The 22,338-nt window shown below is 39.9% G+C and overlaps 2 protein-coding genes across 3 annotated transcripts in view; one reads left to right on the top strand and one right to left on the bottom strand.

Moving 5' to 3' along the window:
- Positions 1-22,338, bottom strand: part of syn2b (synapsin IIb) — a 32,295-nt gene that overhangs the window by 5,788 nt on the left and 4,169 nt on the right. The window contains exons 2-5 of the mRNA XM_061292403.1: positions 9,960-10,017; positions 9,600-9,691; positions 8,553-8,709; positions 7,761-7,850 (exon numbers count right to left, since the gene is read on the bottom strand). Of these exons, the coding sequence (XP_061148387.1) occupies positions 7,761-7,850; positions 8,553-8,709; positions 9,600-9,691; positions 9,960-10,017 (397 nt within the window). The remainder of the gene's footprint in view (positions 1-7,760; positions 7,851-8,552; positions 8,710-9,599; positions 9,692-9,959; positions 10,018-22,338) is intronic.
- Positions 258-7,610, top strand: LOC133162733 (metalloproteinase inhibitor 4-like). Of its 2 annotated transcripts, none has more exons than XM_061292134.1 (6): positions 258-410; positions 516-773; positions 4,195-4,292; positions 4,957-5,071; positions 5,142-5,266; positions 5,664-7,610. In XM_061292134.1, the coding sequence occupies exons 2-6, from the start codon at positions 641-643 to the stop codon at positions 5,859-5,861; spliced, it is 669 nt and encodes a 222-aa protein (XP_061148118.1). In that variant the 5' UTR covers positions 258-410; positions 516-640; the 3' UTR covers positions 5,862-7,610. The 2 variants fall into 2 exon arrangements, with proteins under 2 accessions (XP_061148118.1, XP_061148119.1); XM_061292135.1 differs by having other exon boundaries at positions 271-410; positions 591-773.

Below are 22,338 nucleotides of genomic sequence, written 5' to 3' on the forward strand. Positions count from 1 at the left end.
TCTGAAACAAATTGACCTTTGTTCCATCCATCCTTCATCTAAAACATTTCATAATCTTACCTTTTGTTTGTCATGTGATGTGGCATGCTTTGGATCACTTGTCCCTTTCTCCCCATGTTTCCATCTCTCTATCCATCAATCTATTTAATTATTACCATTCGCCTTGCACATGCTGAGGGCACAGCCATTTTAGCTAAAAACAAATCATTCCATTATCAGTGGTAATTAACACGCCTACAGACCCCCGCAGAGAACAAAGAAGGCGGTGGGAGATCAAAATGAGTGAGGGGAAAGGATGCTTGTTTTTTTTCTTCTGAGGAGGCTGTGCTCAACTTGTCGAGTGCATAAGAGACTCCCTGTGCGCGACCCTCTCAGCATTCAGGACCAGAGTGCCAGGCGATCCAACTATTGTAAGTTTGTCCGTGTGTCGTGGTCTCCAGAGAGGGAGAGAGGGAGAAAGAGGGGGGAGGGAGGGGGTGGCAGCTTTTTTCTTCAGAAATCATTTCTATCCACAGCTGCTGATACTCGGGGCCCACTGGAGCTCATCTTTCTACTTCCACTCTTGTCTGCACGTCTGAATTTCCTTCAAGGGGATCGCACAGGCTTTGTTTAAGCCGTGGGAGCCAGCGGGAGTTTGATCATGGCCGTGTCCCACGAGAGGAGTGTGCGTCTGGGGCTCTGGGTGCTCCTCTTGCTGGGAGCGGGCACGGTTGTGGACGCATGCAGCTGCCACCCAGCTCACCCACAGCAGCTCTTCTGCAGCGCCGAGACGGGTGAGTTGAAGACCATTAGTTTACTGCTCAGGCAGAAAATTGGAAAAACACTCCTTAGACTTCAGACTCTTTTGCTGATGATTTGTCTTCTGAGCCCAATTAGAGAGAAGGAAAACACACATCACCAAGGGGAGTCTTAAGAGCTCGTTGGCATTGTTGCAATATTTTACTTACTGAGATTAAAGTGTGTCTGAGTTTTGTCTCAAACATTTCTTTTATTTTTGCAAAAGAAAAATGTTGAATGCAAGCATTTCCATCCTAATTGAAAAAAAAACCTACTCTTATTTTTGCAAGGTAAATTGTTAAGTGTTTTTTTTTGGTTAGTATTTTACAGGGGATAAAGTATATATTTTTTATAATGATTACTTAAGGTTGTCTTAAAAACAACAGGCGGCTTAAAAAATATCACCAAACATTTTTGTATTTTGCCACTTTTTTTAGATACATTTTCCACCATTTAACACTTATAAATTGACTCGTCAGTGTAATATTCAATTGATTGTAAAATGCTCCAAAGGTCAACAGTATTGCAAGAAACACAAACATGTGATCAAATAAATGTCTGATTTGTCACATAAGAATAAATCCTATAAAAGTGCCAAATAGCTTGGCCTACTTCTGCTTACGCAGTTGCCTAGCTTTCATAATCCCCCTTCTTTCGTCCTTCTTTTTTGTCTCAGCACATGCCAAAATCAACACCGCTGAGTACTTGGCTTCAGCAGAAAGCTTGTGTATCTGTCAAAAGGTCAAATGTGTTGCAAAATCCAGGCTGAGAGCTGCTTTTAAAAAACTGTGCTCAGGCTCAAATTGGATGTAGGTTATGAGAGCACAGAAGAGAGAGAGGGCGAGAGAAAGAGAGATTATGTATTTTTATTTATTTCATTTTTTTTAGTATCTTTGAAATGCTTCATGATTGATGGAAGCCAAATAAATCAGCACTTGATCACATGACATCTTTATATAATGAGGAAATGAACTGTGGGGTGGACGGGAAGATGAATGATACAAAAACACTTTTTAGTTGTAGCCACCGTGTTTGACGAGAAATAAAAACTGATTTGGATCGTATCTGCCGCGACCTATTTAACATGACACTTTTTATAAACAAATTAAAGATAAAATATGAAGCGGTGAATGCTCATTAAGACGCAAACAAGATGAAGCATAAATTTGAATCTCATAGAAGATCATTGGCAGGTTGGAGACAGCAATATGATGTTAATGATACGTGCAATTCACGGCAATTAAGACGTATTAGAATTTGATAGATTTATCTGAGGGAGATTTAATTGTGTTCTGAATACGATTTAATTCCATATGATTGACAAACCAACCAAACAAACCATGAACATGTCATCATTTGAAGCAACACATTGTGTACATCTAAAAAAAAAGTCTAATCGCAATAAATCCCAGTTTCAGGCTCATTTATGCTCCTGATAAAAATACATACATGTTGTTTAAAAACTCTTATACTTCCATTACGATGGAATAAACGATGAATCTGATTGTGCTCCTCAAACACTTGAGATAAGTCATTTCAATGTGCCTCCAAAGTTTTGTCAAGTAACCAAGTCATTACTCAAAGCACACACAACAATTTATTAAAGGGAAACACATTTATTTAGTTGTTCCACTATCCTGGTTGTTTTGTTGAATGGCGGCCTTCGGTTGACCCGATTGTGTCGTGAGAGTCGGTGAGACTTTTGAACAAAGCCGAACATCTGACTAATATCCCATCTGTACAAACGTTGAAAGATTCCCAAGCCATGTGTGTCTTAGTGAGTGAGTGTGTGTGTGCTGGACAGAGGCCAGGGCAGCTTACTCCATCGCTCTCCCCTTCCTTCCACTTCATTTCCATGTCTATAGACTTGGCCCAATGTTCTGCATACTAACAATATCAGTGTGAAAGACCACTGACAGTGCAGCTTTGTGAGAATGACAAGGGTGCCGATTCATCTGGGCCGAGGGAAATTTTTAACTACATCAGTTCTCATGGTTTAAGTTTGCAATATTATGTTGTTGCGAGACTAAAACATTAGGATATTGGTTCGGAATAGTCTTGTACAACATTTTAATCTGAGGCTAAACTGCATTTGTTTACAATGATCCCACATCAAACCTCGGCCCGTTTGGTTCCTCTTTTACTCTGTGTGGCAGCTTGTTTACGCAACAAACTACTCTGACCTGGAAATAAGACATTTAGAATAGTCAACATGGAAGCCCTGGTTGTTTACTTCCTGTCTGGGCAGCCCATTAAGGCAACAAAGTAAACTGGCCTGAATTAATGGTGACCGCTACTGGTAGCTGCCTAGATGTCAACTCCATTTTATAATTGCAAAAGTTATTTTTTTTTTTTTTTTTATGTGTTATTTTTAAATGTATCTTGGCTGTCTGGTAAAAGGCCCATAAAATATCCAAAGGCAAATCTTCCCTGAAAGAGGGACAACTCTTAAGGCTTGGGATACCTGCACATAATAAATCCACTCATTTACACTGATTGAAAAGCATGTTCCACCTCTATTTTTTTTTTTGGGGGGGTGGGGTGGTGGGGTCTAATTGCTTGAAGAATCTTTCCAGCTCCTCCATATTTGGTTGCAGCCAAATCTCAGGCTGCCAACCGTTTGATCTGTACACATAGCAACGCGCTTACCATTAACAGATGGCATCGAGCCATTATCGCACTCACAAGAGATTTAAGTAGGCTAGCTAATTTGCCAAAGACTATTTTGAGGTTCTTTTAGAAGGGTGGCTAAGTGAGCAGACCAATTGCCTTTTTGCAGTGATATCATATTACGGTTGAAGAGGTGCCATTAAATGACTGTAATAGGTAGGTAGAAGGCAGTATAATTTTCGCAAACATATATAAAAATAACCTTTCTTTGTCATGTACTGCCTTCACTGCTCAACGTCAAGATAATCCTATTGACAAACCATAGCTCAATAAATTTCCATATGACTAATATGACAACAACTGATGTTGCATGTAAGCAAAGCCACATAAAACAAATACTTGAGACTAATGCAGTTTTTTTTTTTTCCACTTTGCTCCTTCAGTTGTTCTAACGCAGTCTGCGTTTCATCACCAATAAATGATTTATATTGCAGTGTTATAGATATGCAGCATGTCTTTATAGACCATCTGTTTGGGTGAGGAATGGGTATCGATTATATATATATATATTTTTTAAAGAGACACCAGACTGCCACTGGTCCATCTCCTGGTGTTAGATGAAGCAAATTGCCAGTTTTTCCCGTTATCAGCACACCAAGTAGAGGTGTTGTTTTGTGTCGAGCAAAAAGAAAAGACAATGGGAAGCTTGTAAGCGAGGACTAGTGAAAGTGATTTTTGTGTGCATGTAAATAACACTTTATTTTTACACCTCATTCGAAGTCCAGTCACATTTTTTTTTCCTGACAGTGATCAGAGCAAAGATTGCTGGGGAAAAGATTGTGTCGCCTAGCAACAGCTCCTCCCCCTACATGAAGATGATCCAATATGAAATAAAGATGATCAAGGTGAGACGCGTCTCAGACTAGTCTGTGCTTATGTGACAATACCTTTTTTATAGGACTGTATAAAACTTCAGACAGCACATCAGATTTGTAGATTTATTGGTCCGTTGTTGCGTACCCTTTCGAAATAGACTAGAAAGTCTGTCTGGATATAAAACACAATGGAGTGTGGCAAACCACAAGACAGTGTGGGGCTTTATGGCAAATTACCACTCTTTGCCACCATGCTCCATCCACACATAAAGTTATTTCCACCCCAAATTTAGAATCTCCTATCTGTCAAGTACAAGTGGTTTTAATTTAGGAGCAATCGGAGAACGTTTCTCGTTCACTTTGGGCGGACCTCCGGAAATGGGAAAAATAACCCTGATTGAAATGCCCTCTTAAAGGCAAAACGACTTCTCGAGCATGGATTCTTCGGACTTTTTTTGTGGGCCTACTCACATACTAACAAATTCCACGTTGCCAATTCAAACTGGCTTCAGGGGATGAAGCATTTATTTAGTGCCCCTGTAAATTGCAAGCAATCAAAATTGTGGCAGAAAAGTATTTGCCTTTGGGTGGATTACATCTCATGCACCAATTCAAAATAAACAAAAAACGGTCCAATAATATTGATATTGCATTATAACCCTGACCCTCCCCTGCATCTTTTTCAAATGTGCAGATGTTTAAAGGGTTCGACAAGGCCAAGGATATCCAGTATGTGTACACTCCAGTCTTCTCCTCGCTGTGTGGAGTTAAATTAGACTCCAACAATAAAGCGGGCTATCTGCTTTCAGGTATCTACATTGCAATTGTTTGTGCCTATTATGAAATGATCGCATCAGATTTTCCTATCTGACTAAACAGGAAGTATGTGGAGTGACGGGCGACTTTCCATTGGCCAGTGTGACCTGGTGGAGTCCTGGGACAATTTATCACTCTCACAAAGGAAGAATCTCAACTACAGATACCAGATGGGCTGTGAATGCAGAGTGAGCCAGGATTTTTCATTCTTTCAGCATAAATATTCGTATCTGTCTTTGGCGCAGGAAACAAAAACTGAGTAAAAAGTATTTCACATGGAGTAAAAATGAGTCAGAAAAAAACAAATATCATTAAAGCAATACATTATCATGACTAAAGCAGTAAATACTATAAAACACTAAAAAAAAATGCTGAACAAAAGCCATAGAAGAGAAATAAGATGGAAAATGTATCTTGGGTAGCAGACACAATAAAAACAGCAGGGGCCCCGAAATTGAACCCTGTGGAATACCACATAACAAAGCAGCCAAGTCTAAGGAAAACATTTCTCTCTGACCACTTTAGAAAGCATCATCACCATCACGTTTTCACACCATTTCGTTAAAAAGCCCCTTTTCTCGGCAGATCAACGTGTGCTACACGGTGCCGTGCGTGTCCACAGGAGAAAACGAATGCTTGTGGACGGACTGGCTGCTGGATAACAGCCTTAATGGCGAGCAGGCACGGCAGTACGCGTGCATTCGGCGCTCCGACACAACCTGCGGCTGGTACAGGGGTGGCCACGCCCCCGAGAAAGACTTCCTGGACATGACCGACCCTTGACTGACTCAAGATTCCATCTCCATCTGACCCATGTGACACCTCCAGTCAGAGGGATGTCCTGCTTTGGCTTAATAGCTCAAATGTGGATGCTTATGCTTAACATAGCAACAACTGTTTACAAAGCTGTTTTAAAAATGTTGCTTCATTTCACAACATCAAAAGTTCCTGACGCAAACTAAGTGGATGCTTTGGTGGTCTCTGCTGCAAAATGTCTAAAGACCAGCTTGTTAGAAATGCTCATTGGAAAAAGAAGACATCACACAATAATTTAGAATAGACTCAAATGATTCTTCTCCTCTCGTAGCTCTTTGTGATATCTTATGACTCAGCTAAATTTCTACGCTCACAGAATCTTTAACAGTCATTTTCTACAAATAACACAATGCTCGCTGCTAAAACATTCTTGTAGCTTAACTCCACCAATTTAAGTAGAAACTAAAACGCTTGGAATGGTCAAAGCAAGTGATATGCCTTATGAAGCTATTAAAGCTATTAAAGCCTGTAGTTTAAGGTAACCATTTTGTTTTTAACAACAATCTGCTCGCTTCTGGTTATACTCTCCTATCTCTTTTTTACCAGGCGGACCAGCTGGTTACAAACGCTGAAGAAATCCCATTTTAGTTGACAATTTAAAATGCTTCGTCTATTTTATTAAGTACTAATTTAACACAGATTTACAATACACTGTACTTCAAAATGCTTCGATAAGATCACAGCTTGACAAGCCTTATCAAAAAGCCCTAATGCACTTTGCTTTTCAAGACTTTTTATGCGACTTATTCCGAATAGCCAACATTAAAAAAATGAAATTTCCTGTTGCAGAAAAACCATTACATCCTTTTATGACCTCTCGGTCTCTTTGACAGGCTGCTTAAGTCTCTTCAGCTGGGCCAGAAAATCGGAGAAAAACATTTGCCAACTATTTGGCTTAATTGCACCCGGTAAGTTTTTGAATAATATTTAAAAGACTTATTGTCAGCTCAGCAATACCGGAGAGCTTTTGGGATTTTTTTTTTTCGTAAATTACTATAGTCGCTGATGGAACAGCTGCTAAAAAAATCACACTCAAATAATTTACTTCAGAGCCATCATTTGCATGAGGCTGACAGTTAACACGTTCCGTTTGACAGCATAGTTATTATTAATATAAAAACGTCAAGCATTCTGCTCGGGGAAATCACACGTGGGCCACAATTAGTGCCAGACTCGTATTACTTACCACTATGATGGAACTGCCCCCATGCAAATGAACATAGACTGTATATAAAAGAAATCAAAATTATGTACGAAAACCGCTCTGGTGATTGTAAATAATGACTTCAGCCTTAAAATGTTAGAAATCACAGACTTTTACTTTGATAGCTAGACGCGATTTATTCAACATCTTTTAATTTCACTTAGTTTGCTATTTAAATTGTAACACAAAAGATATTAATTAGCACAAATTAAACTACCTAATCAGCTACTGTATCAAGCCCAAGCCACCAATCAAGTATTACAACACAATAAGCTCATTTTACAAATATATATGATTGTTGCATGATTTTGTTTGGTATGTATTAATAATTAACACACAATAATGATGATAAACTGTACGGTGTTAGTGTCATGAAGCGCTGCATGTTTTATACTGAAGAAATTGTTGCAGATTTGTATTTATGTTTGTTTTTGTCGAAATAGTGGTGTAAGTTTTTTTTTTGTATTTTCATGTACCAAAAAAAAAGATTGTATATAAAATGTTTAAATGGATTGTTGTCTAACACACTTCTTCGAGTTCTACAATAGAATAGAAAATATCACTTTAAAGCTGAAAGGTTTTTTTGGTTGCAGTGACAACAAGAATTAAGAGGATGCAAAATCATTACACCCCCCCCCCCCCCAAAAAGTAGAAATGCTCACCATGTCCTTGTAGTTGGGGTAGAACGTTTGATCAATCACAGGGAATTTGTCGGCACCCAGCCTCTTTTGATTGGTGATCAACTGGGAAAACTGGTGAGTGAAGGAAAACACAAATTATTCAAATAGGAAAATTCATGAAAAAAACATGATGAGGAACTATTTACATACTAGGCATTTATAATGTTTGCAACTTTAACACTTAACTTTAACACACATTTTTCAAATCATGAGGAAAAAAAACATGAACTATTTGCAAGATAGGAATTTATAATGTTTGGAACTTTAACCCTATATTATTATTAGTTTATCCAAATACAAATTGAAATTTTAACACATAGTTTCAAGTTTTCTATTAAGACAAATCTGGGCTCACAATGACAGTCGATTTTTCTTTTTTTGGTTGATGCTTGGCGCAAATGATCCAAAATGACAAAATAGCCCCTGTCCACATGCTAGCTGTCAAGTCTTACTTAAAAATAAAATCTCCTCGGTTTTCCGTCTGTCTCTGTGTCATGTGGAGGCACATTAAGGCACTCTAAAGTGGCTCCACTCACGAGTTTGGGTAGGAATTTAATGTTTAATTTTGATTTTAATCACTTCAGCAGCCCGTTTAGACAGCAAATTACGCTCGTGGTGCCTCTGCTAGTTTCCGCCAATACCATTTTGTTTCAATTGCTTCAAGGCATAGCGGCTTGATAACAAAATTTCATTGACATTACTCTAACTCCACATGACACACAATTTTTTTTATGCTTTTATTTCTGCCAAATGAAGGCTATGAAAGTGACTCACAGCCCAAGGTTTGTCGCAGAGGTTGTAGATGGAGTCCAGCGAATTGACGGAGGGAATTCCGGCATACTGCAGACCTATGATTAGGTTTCGAAAGTCTTCGTTCTGGGCCATGCTGAAGGCGTGTTGGCGCACCAAGACAAAGTCTGGCCTAAACGATCTGATGGAGCCATACAGGAGGAAATAAGTCAACAAATCAGATGTTGTATTGCATTGCCACAAAAACAAACATTTGGTGTTTGCATGGAGAATGAAATCAAATCGATCATAACGAAAGCTAAACTCAGCGGCAGGCTGATGTCGACTGAGCACGACTCTCGTTTTTTTTCTTCATTCATCTCCACATGCTGCGCATTAAAAAGAAAATCTAATTGGAAAAAAAAACGTGTGGCTAAAATGCAAGACAAGGAGAGGAAACATCTCATTCAGTGCGACCACCACCGGCTGTTTGTGCACCGAGAATACTAATCAGAAACTCTGAAGAACCTCCAGTTCTATCTTGAAGAGGACACAGCAATTAACAGGACAGCCTAATCTCTTCATTACTCACTAGAAGCAAAGGGCAGACCTACATTTGAATCAGATGTGACCAACAAGCTCAAGGTCATTCCAGTTCCCTTCTGATCTCAGTTAAAGACCTTGGCGACCATTTTGTGAGTGAAACTTTGAGATTGAATGCTTTAAAGATGAGACGATTTGGAGTTTGAACAAAATAGGCCTTAAATGTCATAACTGTTCATTTCAAAAAATGATTCTGGGGGTTTTTTCCTTGGGAAAAAGAATAAGATGACAGAGAGATAGATCATCTCTGATCCAATAAAGCCCCTTTTCCTTCACCTCTTGACATTTCTCTACCTCTACTCATCATAAACTGAGTGTGCGTGTGCATACCAAGCAGCCACAAAACATAATTACAGTACCAGCGACCTCATTTCCTGTGTTGGTTAAGAAGTGGGCCCTAAAGACATGCTTTACCTCCAGCAGTATTCCAAACTATCTAATTTGCACAAATCTGAGATCACCATGATTGAATACGTATATGGTATTCACCTGGCCGCTTTAGCACCACCTCTGATGACCTGCATATCCACAGTGCAAGTTCCATTTGAATGTGCAATGAGGTTGATGTCTGAGAATTCAGCCTGGGGGGGGGAGACAGCAGACATAATACACTTGAATTAACACACATCGGAGCAACGTTGTACTTTATGCTTGGATATAATTCTTCATAGATTATTGTGTAGAGAAGCAGAACATATTGTTATATCTATTTATAGTTGTAGAATGTTGTTGGCTAACTTGAGTCCATAAGTTCTCACAATTTATGGTTTTTTCTTTTATTATAGGAAACAATAAAAATTATACTTTTCACATGAAGGTTTCTTATTTTTATTATTGGCATTGCAGTACCTGCTCCACTTTGATGTCATACTCCCCGAAAATCTTCTTACCCCGAAACACTTTGGCCCTGAAAGAGCAAAGAGGGGACAGATAGAATTTTATTAGCAAACTGTCAGTTGTCCACACTCCCCTCTAGTGGACATCACTCACTATTAAAATAATCAGAGACAAAATGGAGGCCAGCTTATACTACTTGAAATCGGTAAATTTTCTTGTCATAAAAAAATATCTTTTGACTATGGCAGGAAAATGCATTTGCCCTGTTCTAAAAATTTTTTTTTGGGCATAGTTTTCCCATTTTTAAGTTTAAGCTCATAACAACAGTGAAGATCAAACAAAAGATAACTAAAGTTAACTCACGATTTGTTTCATGAAGGGGGAAAGAAAGGTAACCGACCTTGTTGAATCATGAGGCTATTCGGTTCATTTTCACTGACTACACCCAACCCCAATTCCCTCGTGAGTTGACACCTGTTCAGTCACGAATCACCTAAAAAAAACTATCTGACAAATAAATTCGTCCAAAATATCTCAAAAAGCTGTAATAAAATAGCACAATCCAATGAAATTTAAGAATTTATGAGTAATAAAACAAGTGACATCCATCAGTCTGAAAAGGGTAGCGTTACTATTCCTACATTTTTAGGACGCCAGTGAGTCACTGTGAGAGGCATTTCCCACAAACACTTTTTCACGTTGCTGTACATATTTCAGACGGTGTGACCACCTCCATTTGATTGACATACAAGATCTTGAATGATAAATGTGTCCGGTCAAAACAGCATCCATGGAAACTGACTTCCTGTATTTGGCTGCCACTTTGCTGAAGACGGATGTAGGAACAGATTACAAGTGAAAACACAGGCGGATCGATGAGGATGATGATGAGGCTCCCGGCCAAGCTGCTCAGGACATTTTTATTATTTTACGCAGCGCCGTAAAAAGGATCGCAGATGGCTTTCATTATGTGCATCCAGAGCGGACAAACTGAAGCTAAATAAAGCAACCATGAACGAGTTGGGTGAAAAGCTTTTTTTTCCCTCCTCATGCACCTGATGCAGTGCGTATTCATAAAGTCTTATTCTAACCCATATTTTCTTGCCTCATGCAATAGAAAATTTGTTTTTTTTAAAGTTAATTATTGTGGAATCATGGCAACCTGTCTAAATTAAAAATGTACATAACATTTTCTTCCATAAAATCTCTCAGTAAGTAGCCTAGAGGAATCTTGCTCGTTAGTGCGGTTCATTAGGATGAGACCATCTGTGATTGAAAAACAACACACATCCACACATTCCTGATTTCCATGTCAAACGGCAACTTTGACGATGGATATAGACATGTCCTTTAATGAATGTGATTCCTTCTCTGGTCCGGTAAATAAAAAACTGCCAGCTTGCATGATAAAAAACAGAGTGACATGAAATTGTCAGTAAAAATGCGGCACAGACTTTTTTACGCCCATCATAAACCGACAACAACTTTCTGGATTTTCCCACCCAGGCCAGCTGGCCCAGAGGTCAAACTTTTTATTTCCAAGTATTGCATTATGCCACAAATGGCCAGTTGCAGACAGCATCCGTTAATTGAAAAAAAAAAATAATAATAACAATAATTGAAAAACGTTGACTTAACGACATGAAGCTAATCATGCATTTAATTGTGTTTAAATGCAATGTGATTGGTTGGCCAGTAGGGTGGGGGGGATGTACGCTTAACTCAGCTGGGCTGAAAATATTCCGCTTTTATATTAATAGGCATATTCCGATTTATTCCATGGCTCGGAGCTTGGTAAAATTGATGAGATGAGCTCTGTTGACTCAATTTTCAGGATCATTTGATGCAGACCCACTTTCGATATTGATCGGTGGAGTCCAAGAGTCGGAGACAGCCAACGGTGTGCGGGCTAAGCCCAACGAATCAATGCAGGGTAACAAAAGGAAGAACAGAACAAAAAACATGACGACATAGATGTCGCAGCTTTGGACAGACTTGAGTGTTTCCAATTCTAAAATGTAGCATGCTGCCTTGTGGGTGGGATAATACATCCACCCCAAGACACAAAAATAAATTGATATTGGATTAAATTGACTCAATTAACCTGGTCTATAAAGCGCCACACGCGTGTCCAAATGATTCCCTGTGCTCATATATGTGGCCTGTTAAAAAGCACGGCACCATCACAGAGTCACAGTTGATTGCAACGCGTGTCCTTTGTTGTCGAAAAGACGCTGGGTTCTGATTGCCCGCGTTAGTATGGCAAGCCTCAAATCAGCCATGTTGGCTTCCCTGGGGTGAGAAGGTTGCTTGAATTATTTAAGCGGCGGCACGGTGAGGCTCCAAACACCTCGGTGTGTATTTTTGGCAACCATGCTAGTATTCCAACATTGGGGTGTGTCACGAGCGAAGATGTCACAAGCAGCTGTGTAGCGAAGATGCTCGAGCAATGTCACAGCACTTTTTAATTAGATGTCACTTGAATACTCGTGAAGACAAAATAATATTCAATCACGCATCTTTTTTCGAGTTTGCAGAGGTCTGTGACAGGTTTTGGGGAAAAAAATCCCAGAATTTCAAATTCTCTTGTGCCTTCTTGTAATCAGCCTGTTTAATGTATTTAGATTTTTTTATTCAGTTATGTGAGTACTGTTTTTTTTTTTTTAAAGAACAATACTATACAATGCTATTTATCTTATTGGAAACATTTTATTTTAAGGCTGGGACTGGAAAGAAATAACTTGACTTTCAACAGGTTCAAATGACTTTGCAGACAACATCATAGCTTGAGGACTTTGTTGAGATAATAGCACACTGGAGAGAAAATTCCCTCTGAGAACACACGTGTTAGCATTTCCATTGACGGCGCTTTAGTGAAGAAATAAAAGCATGCCTGGGGAACAGCCCGGTAACAGCAGTCTTGATTGTTCTTCCCACAAGCAGATAATGGGAGATTTGCAAGCCAGCCGAGTGTTGTTGTCCACGAAGAGCAATTAGGAGAGGCATTTTATCTTTTTTATATCATCCTTGTAATAAGACAGCTTTGTTTCCACTGTCACATTTTTTTCCTTTACGCACCACACTTGCTCCCTAACACTCTTTTCATCATGATCTTTTCCTACTTTGGTGAGACGAGAGGAGGCTCATTAAGAACAGGTAAACACATAGATGTGCAGTTTATGGATCTCATTGTGGTGTTGTAATTAATCTAGGATTGAGACGTCTAAACTCTTTGCAGCATTGTAGCAGGTGGGCAATCTGTTACAATGAAAATGAGAGGCACAACTCATGAGTGGCTCGAAGCACATGTCTCTAAAGCGCAGCACAGTGATTCATTTTTCAACAAGGTAAATCTAAGGTGAGTGCATGACTCACCATGGCAAACAGATATTCAATCTCCAGCGAGAGATAGAGGAGTATTTTTCAAATACAAACAATACAGGCGGGTTACAAATTTCCAAAAGACGTCAATCAACCAGTTATATATAATAATATTCAAACCCAGAATCTTAGATCTAACCCTAACCCTACACCAATATCTTCACGGTGCACTCAAAATATTGTATTTACTCAGATAGTAGCCCCAACTCTAATTGATGAGTCATCACTTCCTTTTTTTTTTTGTACTACTTTGTATAAGTGTGTCAATCCAATAACCACAAAACATCCAATCATGTTGAAATGAGCTAAAGACGAAGGGTACAAAAAGAGACAAGGACACCAGAACTGCTGATCTCATTGCTGGCATGCCAGCTAATAGAAATGAGTCACAAATTAATATTTCTATGCCAGTGCAGCCGGTTTATTACGAGGCAAAAAAGCGGGAGATTTACGATATGTCAGCAAGGTAGCCCGTCCACCATTTTAAAGCATTTACAGAGAGACATTTAATGTGTTTGTACAAATGCATCCACTCAAATCAGTACTTTGCGTTTTAAAAAACACCTGGCATGCTGCGGTTCATTAAATAAAAGCCCCTAGACACTAATTTGAAATGCTAGACTATTACTAAACAATAACAAAACCGAACAACTGATTATTTTAACACAAAGTTTTTGAAACTACAACAAAGAAAAACCATTAGCACTGTTAACTTCATAGCTAGCGCTCATGAAATGCACAAAACAGCATTTCAGGAGATTACAAATTTGGTCTTTTAAACGCAGTGTTTCCAATAGGCGCATTGGGTTTAATTCCACAAAAAAAAGTCTGCCCCGATCCGACTGTGTGCAGACCCAATTAGCAAACAGATGAAGGTAGGAACAAGCTATTGAGCACAGCAGAACACGAAGCCATTAAAAGCTTCATGATCTTTCTCCGGAGGGAATATTTGCAAACGTGATAGACATAAACTTCAATTAATCCCTTGTAGGTCCAAAACGTGTGTGATTATTAACCATTTGTGTGCCACCCGGATGCCAACATGACAAAAATTTTCCTTCAGAGATAAACATAATGTAAACATTGTTGTATGCAGGCTTGTTTTCAGCATGATGCTGGACGAGTCCAGTCTTTTTCACTCCGACCATTTGGAAACTCGGAGCTTTGTTTAAATAAAAACTACAACAAACAAAGAACAAGATTATTCGCCACAAAGGCCAGGTTAAGAATAAACATCTGTTATTATGAGGCACTTCCTCCAAAAAAAATACAGACATGCTTTTGAGCTGCATTAAAAAAGTTTCAATGAACCGAGGGTGCTTCCCTGCCAAAAATCCAGAAGACAATAAAGAGCAAAAAGCTTTTGCAGTCTTCAAGCGCCATTGCACACAGCGCTATCAATCCTCCCCTAAGGGCTGGTTATTGGCAGAAGGCTTGAGTTTTCTACTCTATCCCTTGGTGACAATTTGCCAGGGTCATATCATGCATTGATAAAACTCTGGAGACACATTCCTGCATAGAAAAACAATTAAGGGGATGTTATCAAAAATACAATGCCAGGTAATCATTCATCAAATTAAAATTGCTAATGTGTTCTTTAGTTAGCTTGATGGGGATTGGTAACATTTCAATGTCTAATTGAGCTTCTGCTCCAGTAAATACATTACGTTTTTTTTTTTTGTCTTCCATGGTTTAAGACAAACGTGACTTGAATATTTATTTGTCTTAAGTCTATTGATCACTCAAACACTGAGATTGGAGTCACGCGGCGTAGTTGTTGCTGTGCAAAGATTTTTGTATGATGCCGTTAACAAGCCTCAGATTTGGAAACGACCTAGTTTAGTTCGTGGCACGATTGTAATTTAGCGAAATCGCAAAGCCTCCTGGATGTGCTTGGACAGAACGTGTTAAAGGTATTGCATCCACGCCATGATGATGAGGGAGATCATCTTGTCTAGAATGAAATAAAATTCATCTCTTTATAAATTCCACAGAGGAATCACTCTTCCCTCAGACTTGCACGATTCTTAACACGCAAGAATAGCTAGTAGAAGGGAAATGGACCCTTTTATTTATGATTTATAAATAATGCATAGTAGATAACCTTTTTTTTTTTTTTTTTAATACGGCACAACTTTCACCACCAGGCCATTCTGAGTTTGATAGCTTGTTCCCCAAGTTGCTAATTAGCCAACCAGATGACTCTGCTTCCCCATGACTGGCTCACTCCATTTTCCAAACAACACAACAGAGAGAGAATGGAGATGATAAAATATAGTGGAAAGATAATGTCGCATATGTCCCAAAGATTCTCCAACTTTGTGTTTGCTTAAGCCAGAAAGTTGCGCCATCACATTGTATGATTAGAGACGTTATTTCTAAAACAGGCAAATCAGAGACAACTGATGGATGCCAACTAACTTGTGTGGTGACGAGTCAACGTAGAACATGCAATGCAGTGCTAAACGGTTGTGATCATTTCACATCTAGTTGTTCCACCAAAGTCAAACACACCAAAATTTACAAATCCATGGTTCACGTGTGTGTGTGCTGAGCCATGACATGGCTGAGTGCAGCAGCCTCCCGGGGCGTAGATGTGCCATGGCGCACAGTCGGGAGCACCGAGGCACGTGTCACAGATCTTTTCTGTTACTATACAGTAAAAAGCCTTCTCCTTATCCTCCCCAAACAAAAGCACAGCTTTGCAGTTTTTCCTCCCTCCCTCATTTGCTTGTTATTATCCTTGACATCCATTTTCCTAACACCTTGTGACATCACAGACAGGAGATGGAAACGTTCTCAGCGCTTGGCTTTGCTACACTGCTTATTCTCTTTTTTTTTTGCCCTTTTAGTGTTTTAAAAAAACATTTCCATCATATATGCAAGACAAGCACGTGGATTATCAAAGCCTCTGTGTCTGTATATTCTGTTAAGAGCATAAAAATCTCACAGCAAAAATTTAATTCATAATAAAGATGACAATGACAACAATGTGACCATGAGAATAGTACTCTTTGTCAAAATGTTGAATCGAAAATTCTGTCTGTCTGTGTAGAGAGCACAAAACGTTTACATTTTAAATCATCAGAGAACCTGTTTACATGTTTTGGTAGGTGCTGCTGTTTTGGTAGGCAAAGTCGTACAAATATAAACAATAAAATACTTCATATTATTTTCAAAACTTCAATATTTATTTACAGTGTATGAACTGACTCCTCAGCATGCTGTAAATGAGGCCTCAAGAGGGAGATATTCTTGTCACAACTTGCAGGCTGCGTAGGTAAGCTCACTGAAATCGTAATGTGAAAAGGACTTGCTGAGAGAAATGTCACGTGAACCCCTCCCCCCGAGGTGGTTGAAATGCAAACACGGACATCACGACGACACGATGCAGCCAGGCAGCGTGAAACCGCCCACGCTGGCATGGTGCTGCTGCGGCACATACGGAAACATACAGCCACCTCTGAATTGTTCCCTCCTCTCTTCTTGATCTCTTTAGTGAGATGAAAATGATTCATGGAGAGTTTTCCAGCCTAAGGACATCTATCAAGTCAAGGCTTCTTCAATTACTTAACCCTTGATTTATGTGACCTGCAGCATGAATATGAGTGCGGCACACAATGCATGCCAAATTGAAAAACGGAGGAGTGCAGTTGAACCGAGGAGCTATATTTCAAATAGATTCCTAAAGCCAGACTAATAAAAGTCAGTATGTGAACAACAGATTTCCCGACTTATCGTAGTAATGACATTGATGTCTGATTCCTGTTTTATACTGTGAGGCTCAACCGGGAACGTCTGGCAGAATCTTTTGTCAGAAGAAATTTCAACTCCCACCTCCAGCAGAGGTTGACCTGGAAGAGATTAAAACCAATTGACTGCAGCCATGTTTACTATATTGAGCAGCAACTCTCTAAATTCACTTTATAGGGTCCATCCATCCATCCATCCATCCATCCATCCATCTATCCATCCATCCATCCATCCATCCATCCATCCATCCATCCATCCATCCATCTTCTTCCGCTTATCCGGGGTCGGGTCGCGGGGGCAGCAGCTTCAGGAGGGACTCCCAGACTTCCCTCTCCCCAGCCACTTCGTCCAGCTCATCCCGGGGGATCCCAAGGCGTTCCCAGGCCAGCTGAGAGACATAGTCTCTCCAGCGCGTCCTGGGTCGTCCTCGGGGTCTCCTACCGGTGGGACATGCCCGGAACACCTCCCCAGGGAGGCGTCCAGGAAGCATCCTGATGAGATGCCCGCGCCACCTCATGGCTCCTCTCAACGTGGAGGAGTAGCGACTCTACTCCGAGTCTCTCCCGGATGACCGAGCTTCTCACCCTATCTCTAAGGGAGAGCCCAGACATCCTGCGGAGAAAACTCATTTTGGCCGCTTGTATCCGGGTCTTTATAGGGTCTTTAATTAAAACAAGAAAGACTGTTTAAGAGTTCTGTATAACTTAGTTCTAACACCAAGACAGGTTTAAAATGCGGCAATTGCACCGCATCCCACTGTGTGTTGTAAAACAATGCCCCGGGGCGCAAATACTGAGTGGGCCAAAGCAATAGTGAGCAGCTGCTCAGACGGGCTTGAAGCCAAGTTGAATCGCTGATCTATAAGAGCATCTCATTGGACCATTAGAGAAAATTGTTGTTTCTTCAGATAGATTTGAACATTGTCTTTGCTCATTGTGTTCTCTGGCTTTTAACAACATTTCAGCTATTATCACAGCTCTCCCATCTGACTCATCTTGTCACTCCATTTTCTTTTTCTCCTTTCTTACGCTCGTCCTTTCTCTCTACTGACGGCCAGTGAAACCAACAATGGTGTTTATGCTGCAGAAAAAAAACCAAAAGAAAAACAAGGGGGATACTTGGAAGCTTTTCCCAGCTCACACAAGATCAGATTTCATCTTGTTTATGCTCTTGGAAAAAAGCCAGAACCTCAGAATTCATTTAGGAGGACCTCGGGCAGCAAACCTGTTTACTATTTGCCGTCTGCACCTAACCCAGAGGGATGAATTATGAACGTAAAGATACTTTTTAAAGAATTGCGATGACACAATCGTCTGTTACGACTTCCTTCTCAGTTAAAATATTTTGCATCAAGGAAAATTTTAAGACTTAGTTGTCATGGTTACGCTTATACAGTCAAGCCTTGAAACTGAAACGCACGTGCGGTAGCACGACGTGCAGATTAAAGACTTTGTGCATAAAGTCACACAAAGTATTGCCCTTTGAGCTAACGTTAAAGATATTTTCATAGATGGGTGTGGTTGCAAACGGGCGTTTGCGCCGTTGTGAGACTGAACACAAACTAAGCAGTTTGCCTAAATCCATTTAAGTGTAGCGCAGGTAAGGTGCGTGTTCAACATGCTGGAAGCATAACAGAAAGAATTGAAAAGCTAAAAAGCCAAACCTTGGAAGTAAACCAGCATCACGCAATATGCACTTTGGATGCTTCCTGGTAATACAATTGTGTGTTTGTTGCCCCTGAGACTTAACCAACTGAGATTATACTGTATGTCTTAATTAGATACAGTGTGCCTGCACAGGAGAGCGTCTCTTTTGCCCCAGTCGACTAATTGCATTGCACCACACCACAGCACAGCAAGATCAAATTACCTGAACTTAGTGAAGCTGGAGAACAACTGTTAAGGCTTTGCTGGCTGGATATTGAATGTGTATTAGAACATAAACAGCAATTTGAGTTATATTATGACAAAGCATAATCAGTGCAGCACATGCTTTTGCACCAACCTCTGATGTCTCTAATGAGTATGTCGCCATAGCAACTAAAACACTTCAAAGTATGTCCATGTGTGTTTTGTGATACTATTAGATTTGTAATACATTTTCTTTAAACATTTGAAATGTTCCAAATGAATCAAATCATGAAATGTTTCATTTTGTGTGTCGCCCGCCGTGTGTATTTAATATATGAGTTATACTTTTTGAATTAAATTTATGAAATAAACTTTCCCGCAGTATTCTAAGTTATTGAGATTCACCTTTACCACTGAAATTTTCATTTTAATTTACTCCATTTTATTTCATTAAGTGGTGGTGCAGGATGAAATCAACTGGATATAGATATATTTTTTAAAAAGACAATACTTTAAAAAAGGATCCGGCTGATTTTTGCGCATGAAATAAAATTGAGTAAATTAAATACAGTTTTTTCAGTGTTTAAAAAAGATCAAATTGATTCCATTAACTGTTATGTACTCTGTTTTCCCATCATCTACAACTAATTTAATGTTAAATCTCATCTAGGTTTCCTGACAGCACTAGTTTCTAGTTAGGAGGAAAGAATTACTTGTTGCCATGGTAACACCAGCTGGTGTGAGGCCAATTGGTATGCTTTATGGCCTTTTTCGGTATCTGTTCGCCTCACGCATGGTAACTGGTTTATCTGCAGAGCGCCCACATAGAAAACCTAACGATGCCTCTTTCTTTGTATTGTCAAGCCGAAGGTTGCCCTTTGCTGCATGTTTTCAGAAAAGGTTACTGTGTTGATTTAACACTCTTTTACAGTGATTCACTGCAAAGATACCTCAATATGTCATTAGCGCACTTGACAGAAGGGTATGCTGGACTCATTTCTATTGGCCTTAAAATAAAAATAAAAAAAAGGCACATCTTTTGTGCGGCTTCCACATCCATTTATGCAACGGCACCCCATTCTGTCCTTGAGCGGCTGTATACTGTATACAGAGGAAATGAAGAGATCTGTTGATCCAATACCCAACAATCAGCAAAAGGTCAGACCGCTTATACTGTATATTAGATTTTAAGAAGAAAAAAACCTTATCGACTCATTGTTGGATTGTCTCATTTTGCAATTTGCATTCTGCAATTGCTGTCTTAGTGACCTCCAGAGTCACTGGAGGCATCGTACTTCCCATCAAGTGCAAAATTAACTAGAAAGCTAAAGGTAAACAAATAATGAGTAGTCCAACTGCAGCAGACCTTGAGGACTAAAGCTTCAATTGATGCTGATTAGTTAGTAAGTATTGACTTAACCGCTGCCATTGCAATCACTAAGGACCCAGGCCCTTGGGAGCGAACAGAAATAAATAATGCTACAAGGAAAACATTCATCATGTAAGCTGTGCAATTAGCAGTGCAATCATCTTGAATCTGCTGCTTAGCAGCCATATAATAAATCAATGTTTTTTTTTCATCAGAAAGCAACGGCACCACGCAAATGATGCAGTCATTAGTAGAGGTTGAGTGAGGAGTGACACCAAGGGATTAATTGTGTGGTGACACTCTTGTTACTGTCAAAATAAAATCTGCTAGTGGTGAAATACGGTGCAAATAGGTTCTTAATTGTGCTTGGTTTCAAAATGCATCAATGTTGATTAATTCTTCTTGCTCAGGTCGCTTCTTGTCTGATCTTCTCCTACGACACTGCAGAGCCGCCAATGAAATGACACCGACTGACACCAATTTAGGCAGCGTGGTCACAATCAGGGGATCTGGATTTGAATCTCTGCTGGCTCATTTTTCCTTGGGGTATCTCCAAAACATATACATGCTAATGAAAACATGCCCTGTAGAAAATAGAGGGCTAGACCAAATGGAATCACTGGTGCTGACGTAGAAACAGACGAGTAAAAAGGGTGATGTGCAGTCCTGATTTGAGAGAGCAAAGGGGAAGAGAACAGATGTGGCCTTTGGGCTTAAACTGCTGACTCACCATGTCTTATCGCATTGCTTCATCACTTCCGGAAGCCAGCAGTAACAGTAGCGGCAGTCTCCTTCTCTGGAGACGCACACAGACTGTCATGATGAAAGGCAACCAGAAGCAGCAAAGGGAAAAGAAGAGGCGGGATGGCCATGACATGTAGTATAATTAAAAAGAAAAGGTGTTTTCCTGACTAGAGCCTTATTTTATTTATCATGCCGGAATCACCTTGAACGTCCCTGGATTCTGTCTTTTCCGTCACCCGTCAACCCAGCGGGCTCACAGCGCGTTATGTAACCGCTACGTCTGCACTACTAAACACGCTCGTCCTTTCATCTTCCTCCTCTCTTTTTGAAGCACGTTTGCAAAAAAACGGCACTGGATCATATCTAATTTCGGATATTTAGAGGAATATCATGACCCCAATTTTCTCTTGCAGCAAAAGATGCCAATGTTTGTCAAATAGACTTGTATGACAGATTGCTCAAAAGCTTTTTTCACTGAGTGGTGATTTAAAAGCCCTCACAATGTTACAAGAATGTTGTTAGAACCCAAATTCTGCTACAGGCTGTTAAATCTCCAGTTTAACCTTTTCAAACTTTGAGGGGATTAAATGTAAGACACTTTGGGCAAAAAAGGTGACTGCCGAGTGAATAAATCACCTTGTAATATATTTAAAAATGGCACCAAGGAGAAGGACGGGAGGTGTTTCAAATAAGGTCATCTATTAATGCCGGACAACTGATCTTAAATTTAAAATGAATAGTTTTTTTTAATTGATTGAGCCTATAAAGCCTGGCAAGAAATGTACTTGTACGTTTAAATGCACAGTAAAGCACGTTTTGGCTCGTGCTCTGCTGCATTTTCCAATGGATTCCCATTGAGTGCTTAAGCCCTGATTTGCCTCCAAACATGCCTCTTGTGATTGCAAATGTGCACTATACTAGACTGAATGTGTCAGCTAAGGACAGCACTTGGCTTGACTGATATAAGGGGAAATGAGCTGGGATGTATTTCTCTGGAAAGAATAAATGATCTGTAGCTGGTAACAACATCTAGCTAGGTTTGAAAACAAAATCACAAAGCTGATAACATCACCAGGTAAACTGTACATTGAGAGAACGACAGGTACCGACTTTCAAAACCCAATTTCCTTTTTTGCACAATGTCGATATTGGTTGATACAGAATGGTCGATTACAACAAAGACAAAAAATGGGTTATATGGAAAAATGGGGGGCGGCTCAATGGCGCACTGGGTAGCACGTCCGCCTCACAGTCAGGATGCGGGTTCGATTCCACCTCCGGCCCTCCCTGTGTG

The sequence above is a fragment of the Syngnathus typhle genome, linkage group LG11, assembly GCF_033458585.1.
Source record: "Syngnathus typhle isolate RoL2023-S1 ecotype Sweden linkage group LG11, RoL_Styp_1.0, whole genome shotgun sequence".
Taxonomy (NCBI): Eukaryota; Metazoa; Chordata; class Actinopteri; order Syngnathiformes; family Syngnathidae; genus Syngnathus; species Syngnathus typhle.